At 43.6% G+C, this 7,112-nt stretch overlaps 1 protein-coding gene across 1 annotated transcript in view; it reads right to left on the bottom strand.

Annotated features, from left to right (window-relative positions):
• Tex14 (testis expressed 14, intercellular bridge forming factor) overlaps positions 1–7,112 on the bottom strand; it is a 110,975-nt gene that overhangs the window by 68,056 nt on the left and 35,807 nt on the right. The window contains exon 13 of the mRNA XM_023703170.1: positions 4,858–5,765. Coding sequence (XP_023558938.1) covers positions 4,858–5,765 — 908 coding nt within the window. The remainder of the gene's footprint in view (positions 1–4,857; positions 5,766–7,112) is intronic.

Raw genomic sequence — 7,112 nt, 5'->3', positions numbered from 1 at the left:
ATTGGGTCTTCCACTTCACTGGCAATGTCAGAAATTGTTGACCTGAGTCCCCTACAGCTCAACCTAACAGCATGGCTTTACTTCTTATATTTTGTTTTTATACTTTTCTGCTGGATGGTTAAGACCAAGGTAAAGCAGAACCTATGCAACAAGAGTTCTAGCTTTTGGGTCTGATAAGGTCAGTGAAATTCCCTCAGGATTTATCCTGAGATCCTGTACCTCAGATTGTAGAACTTTTGTCAGTGTCAGCCATGTAGATGAGTCACGGCTCTCTGGCCAATGTGCTCTCTGTGAAAGCCTGAGAGAATGTTTTCTCTCCATGTGACTCTCCTTAGGCACATTCTACATCATCACAAATGCATTTAAAAAAATAAGAAAAAGAAAATTAAAGCTACAACTGTGGAGTTTGAGACAACAGCAAGATGCATAAAACTGAGAGGAAAGGGGCTGGGGAGACAGCTCAGCAGCATAAGCACCTGCCTGGCAAGTGCAAGGTCATGAATTCAATCCCCAGGCAAAAAAAAAAAAAAAAAAGGTGAGAGGAGAAATAAAAAATGATCACAACTTCCCCAAGGCATGATTTGAACATGCTTTTGTGTGAGGGAAAATACTCCTCCACAAAGGAAGAAGATGGCCTGCACCCAAGGGAGCATGACAAGAATGAATATTCATAAAAACATCACTATTGGGGGTGGGGAGATAGCTTGGCAGTCTAAGTGCCTGCCTGGCAAGCGCAAGGACCAGGGTTCAATTCCTGATACCATGTGCCGTGCTGGCCCCACACTAAACTGACCACAGAAATTGGGCATGGAAGCACAGGCCTGTAATCCCAGCACTGGGGAGGTGGAGACAGAAGGTTCATTATAAGTCTTATCTGTGTAGTAAGACCCTGTACCAAATACATAAATAGGGGCCGGGGAGATGGCTCAGTGCAATAAGTGCTTCCCTGGCAAGCGCAAGGGTCTGAGTTCAATCCCCGATTCTGCCAAAAACAAAACAAACAAACAAAAAAATACATAAATAAATAGAAGATAAAAACAAGTCACTATTACAAAGGAAAAGCTAGAATATGTTTAGAATTAAAATCACAAGAAGGGTCAGCCAAATAGCTCAGTGGATGAAAGCCCCTGCAAGCAGGCACAGGGGCCAGGGGTTCCATCCCCCGAGGCGCACTGAGATGACAACTGAGACTGGGCAAGGTGGCACACGCCTGTAATCCCAGCTCTTAGAAAGCTGTAAACAGGTGGATCACTACAAGTTGGATCTAGCAGTGAGACCCTAAACACCTGTAGACCCTTCCCTATCTATCTATCTATCTATCTATCTATCTATCTATCTATAATAAAATCAAAAGAATCAATTTCAACTCAGAAAGCTTTACTTGGCAGAAATGTCTTATTTCCTGATGACAATAAGATAAAAATGATTGTTTTATGCATAGTCATATGCACTAGTAGATGGTTTCCAATGATAAATGCCACCAATTTCTTCTTTTCCTATCTATGTCACCAGGGGCTAGAGCTTATTTCCCTCCTTTTGAATCTAGGCTGCCTTTGTGACTTCCCCTGACCAGCACAAAGCAATGGAAGTAATAGTATCCTAGGGCTGGGACCAGGCTTTAAGAGGCAAAGCAATTTCAACTTTCATTTAGAATCCAGCTGCTCCTGCTCCAGCTTTCAGGAGGATGAGGCAGAAAGACAGCTGAAAAGTTCAAGGCCAGCCAGAACTGCATAGAGAAACCCTGTCTCAAAAAGCCAAAGCAAGCAAACTAGCAAAAGCCAGCCAGCCAACTGCCAGAGCATAGAGAAGCTTGGATGATATGATTTACTGAATAAACCAAGTGTAAAGAAGGAAACCACTTGGAGGAGCTCTAAGCATCAATCATACAAATGGAGGCATCTTGCTCCTTCTTGTGCAGCTCAACCTCGAGCAGAATGCAAAAAGTGACTCACCTAATACCACCTAAAACAGAACCACCACCCAAGGCACCTTAGGAATCCCTGACCCCCACGAACTGTGAGAAATAAGAAGTCATGGCTGCTTTAAGCTACTAAATTGTGTTGTTACATTATGCTATGCTATGTTCATTATGTTATTTTGAGTCAGGGTCTTGCTATGTAGTTCAGCCTGGCCTTGAACTCACTATATATCCCAGGCTGGCCTCTAACTTGCAGCAACCTTCCTGCTTCAGATTCTGAAGTGCTGCACCGCCATACCTGGACTAAACTATCAAGTTTTGAGGTTGTGTTGTTCTTAGACAAAAACAGATTAAAAAACAACAACAACAACATAATGAGAACAGTTATTTCTAATAATTTTCTACCAAATCCTAATATGCAATGAAAGCAGATATCAGAAACTACATAAATTATTTGTGCTTTACATAAAAAATACCAGAGCTCATGGTGGCATCCATCTGTAATCCCAGCACTCAAGAGGTTGAGGCAGGGGCTGGAGAGATGGCTCAGTGGTCTAAAGCACCTACTTGAAACAAGCTTGGCAAAGCACAGGGACCGCGGTTCGATCCCCAGCACCACATGCCAGCCAGACCCGCCCCCTGGTGGGCTGAGCTGGCCACACACACATCCAATAAATAATAAAAATGTAATAAATAAAAATAAATAAATATTAAAAAAAAAAAAAAAAAAAAGAGGTTGAGGCAGGAGGATTGCTGCAAGTTCAAGACCAACCTGGGCTGCAAAGTGAGTTTAAGGCCAGCCGAAATAACACAGTGAGATTCTTGTCTCAAAAAGACCAAAAAAAAAAAAAAAACAAAAAACAAAAGAGCCTTGAGGTAGATAGAGCTCTGTGATGAGATCATGCCTAACCCAGCGGAGGCCCTAGGTTTCATCCCCAGTGTTATTATGGTTCTTGTCTAGTTGTCCCCACAAAGCCTCATGCAGTCATGGGGCGGGGACTTTGAGAGTTTGAGATTAACTCATGATCCCCTGGGATCATGTACTGCTGGGAGTGCTACACCCAGCCTGGGGGCAGACAGCCTGAATGTAACAGGAGACTTCCTCTTTTTCTTGCCATTACTGCTGCTACTCCTCCATTTGCTCTTGCTTGCTTTGCCGCTGCCATGAATGGATGCTGTCTGCCATGTGCCGCTCTGCCTTGGAGCCAGCTGAGTATAGACTGAAAGCTCCAGTAACTGTGACCTAAATAAACCTTTCTTTCCTTCATTTTGGGTGTCAGGTATTCGTCCCAGCAATGAGAGAAGAGTAACTGAGACACCCAGCATCAAAAATAATAAAGGAAAGACAAAAAGTCAATGTATTTCCAGTGGTTTAAGTAAAGGTTGACGCCTCCTTGAAATTCAGCATGGCATAGGGAAAGGAAAACAGATTAGAGTTAGAAGGACCCCCAACCAGCTTGGACTCTGCCAATGGTATAGCAAACTAGGGTAGAGGGTCCATCTGCTGCATGCAGATAACAGCAGGACACACTGTAAGTGGAGACTTTTAACAGTAATAAAACCCCTAAAAGTTGACCTGCTTTTCCTTACCATTAGCTAGCCATTTTAAGTAATTTCGGCATAAAATCCTCTGGGACAGAACTCTTCTGCCCCACTCCCATCCTTGTGACATCACTGGAACTCAGAAAGTTTAACTCACTGAGCTTGAGCATCACACTCTATGAAAACATCAATCCAGGTTTGAGGGGGCTTTTAGCTCTAAAAGTCTAACTCAACAAGCAGACTACTGTGTGAACTTGTTCAAATTTTCCTTTGCATTCATCCTGTCAATGATCATTTGATGAGCATCTTTTAGCGTCAGGCCCAAGCTACGTGTTTTGTTTTTTAGAAAATGTATTTTAGTAGAGGGTCTACAGGGCCTCACTACACAGATTGGATTTGTAGTGATTCTGTTTTCAGCCTCCCAAGCACTGGGCTTACTGGGGCGTGCCACCAAGCCCAGCCTCAACTGCTGTGTCAGTGTGCCCTGGGAGCAGGGCTGGCATGGCAGGCTAGGGATCGAACCCAGGTCACTGTGCTCTGCCTAAGTAGGTGCTTTTAGTCCACTGAGCTATCTAGCAGGCTCTAACTATTTTATTTATTTGGTACAGGGTCTTGCTATATAGCTCGGACTTGTAGTGATCCTCCTGTCTCAGCCTCTCCAGTGCTGGGATGACAGGTGTGCCACCATACCTGGTTTCAGTGGCTAGCACAGTGTGCGGTACCGGGGATCGAACCTGGGTCCTTGTACTTTTCAGGCAGGTGCTTAGACCACCAACCTATCTCCCCAGCCCTGCTTTGTACTTAAAGTGCTCACAGAGAAGCTACTCTAGAACCTTACAAGCACCAATATACTCTCCCACGTCAGTGCCCAGGGTGTCCACTCACCTACTCTGAAGTGTCCTCTGTGATTAGGTCCCTCTGTGACTCCCATTAGAGTCACTCCCACTGAGCTGCTTATGAGCATAGCTTGTGGATTACTCATCATTATATCCCAGGGTCTAATACAGCCTTTGGTGCTATAAATGCTTTTTCCATGTGTGAATGAATAAGCAATTTATAATGGGGATGAATATCCATACAGAACACCTTATATGGTATGTTAGACAATGTAAAACTGCTAAAACTTGTTGTAACTATAAAACAAAAATTTCATTTCATTCTATCTACTGCATATGAATTTACTGAGAAAGACACTGGCTGTGTAATGAGTTTGGAAATGAGAAGTAGCACATACCTTCCTTGAATTCTTTCCTAGAGATCTTGTTTCCTAAAGTCAAGAAGAACTTGCTATGAGCTAGTGGCATTCATCTGCCAGCTCCTAAATATGGGTCAAGGAAGTGTCGATCATGGCTCTGAAGTGCTAGTTAGCTTGCCCCTGACTTCCACCTTCCATTTACCTGATAATGTCTCTCTGACTGGTCCTCAGTGCTTTCTTCAGAGATTTGGGTGAAAGGTTTCCAGATGTAACTACTTCCTCTTTTGGGCTTTTTGCCAAGATGTCCCCCTTGAAATTCTTTCACTGTTCTTGGGGATTTTAGGAAGCTTGGGCAACTGCCATTGGTACCTGGCTGGGAGCCGTCTGACACCTGCAGGACAGGATGAATGTAATCCAAAGTTGGAGGGCCCACTGGGCCAGGTAAGTCACAGCCATCTGGAAACGATTTTGAAGCAGTCCATGAAGATACGTGTTCCTTCTGTATCAACTCAACCTCATCTAATTTCTGCTCAATACTCCCCACCAAATCTGTAATCTCATGAGCCATCGTCTGTGAAATCTTTAGATTCAGCACACATTTACTGACATACTCCTCAGTCTTGGACCAGCTGCTCACCTTGCCCTTGGCTTCTCTAGTTGCCTCAGGCAGGCTGAGTAAACTAAGTGAACTATTTTGCCAGTCCCAGTCTCCAAAGAAGAGCTCTGCATCAACATCTAAAGAGCTCCCATCCTCATCACAAAGGTGTGCCTCTTCCTCCATCTTATCCAACTCTTCTTCCAGGGACTGCAGTTCATCTTCCTGGTCTGGTTTATCACCCTCAAGAGCTGAAGTAGCACCTGGGCTTTCTTCCTGTGTGTCATCTCCTATGTCCAAGCAGCCTGTGTAGATTTCATTGATTTCGAAGCTGTGGAGGCTGCCCTGACTTGCATTGGGGCTCCTGGTTTCTGCCACAACTGAAGTAGTAGGAGGAGGTGGAGCATTGGGATTCTGAGGCAGCTGAGCCATCAGAACTGGATCGTGGGTCTGAGAAGCTAATGCTGCTTTTGCAGGGGGAGAAGAATGACCTTTTGGTGAATGGAGCTGACTGCCTGTTGAAAGGAATAGCGACACACAACTGATTAAAGTGATTACTATTAAAAAAAAAAGTGATTACTATATTCAGCAGTTAAACAGCCCTGGCCACTTGACCAAGAGACACAAGAATGCACACAAAGCTTTTATTTTCCAACTCCCTCAGCATTATGGAAGACCACTGCATACACATCACAGGATATTTTTAACCAAAGTGAAAATGAATGAAGAGAGATTTTGTGGGTAGAAAAAGTCAAATTTTAAGAAAAATGTAATAAGCTTCACCTCTACTGCATTCAAAACATTAACTGCTGAGACATGGAAATTATAGGCCCCTGAATCTCAAGGACTATATCATAGCTTTCTTTACACACAAACACACGTGACAATTTATGTCAGTGAGTTACACTCTTAGTGAGCATCTGATAAAAGTAGCAGAGGAATGACCCAGTAAATCACTGCATCATGAAGGGCTAAAAACCAAAGCACAATGCCAGTGCTGACCACACTATTCTTAAGGATTTTTTTTTTGCTCCAAATGCCTTCAGGGAAGGTTTGGCTGGCTTGAGTTGTGGGGATTGAACCAAAGCAACCTGAGCCTGACTGCTTTGTTGAAGCAGCCACTTAAAGAACTGAGCTAAGGGGCGGGCCCCCTAAAATGGCAGAAGATTTTTTTTTGGTGGCCTGAAGATTCCTTGAGGGCATTTCTGGTTTCCTGTGAGAAATGGGGTTCGAACCAGAGCATCTTGAGCCTGACTGCTTTGTTCAGCAAGCACTTAAACAACTGAGCTAATGGGCAGGCCCCCAACCACACTATTCTTGATTGACAGGCATCCAGCTTAGAGCAAAAGAAATAAAAGATACAAATAACTATATCTATAGCCTCCCACCCATCAAGAGGAAAGTCTCGGTTAATAGTCACTCAGCTGGAAATAGAAGCCCTGGGTTCCAGATCTGTAACAAGTTCTGTAACCCTGAGCAGGCTATAACCCTATACCTTAGTTTTTTCATCTGTAATGGCAGGGCATTATACCCAATGATTGTAAGGTCTCTTTCAGTTTCCAATTCTAAGGCTTCCAAATGCACTAAAAAGCAATAAGGGACAGAAAATGTTAATAGAAAGACCAAACCATTAGTAAATGGCAGAACTGAAACAGTAAAGAGGCAAAAGGATCGCTACAAGTTGAGATGGGCCTAGGCTAAAAGTGAGCTCAAAGCCAGTGTGAACTTCATACCAAGGTCCTGGAAAAAAAAAAAAAATTAAAATTTAAGAAATTTTCAGGCCGGGGAGATAGCTCAGTAGAATAAGTGCTTGCCTGGCAAGTATAAGGGCCTGAGTTCAATCCCTGGTTCAACAAAAAAAA

This window comes from Octodon degus, unplaced genomic scaffold (genome assembly GCF_000260255.1).
Source record: "Octodon degus isolate 3935 unplaced genomic scaffold, OctDeg1.0 scaffold00164, whole genome shotgun sequence".
Classification (NCBI taxonomy): domain Eukaryota; kingdom Metazoa; phylum Chordata; class Mammalia; order Rodentia; family Octodontidae; genus Octodon; species Octodon degus.
Note: the sequence above shows the minus strand (reverse complement) of the source record. Positions and strands in the feature narration are given on the sequence as shown.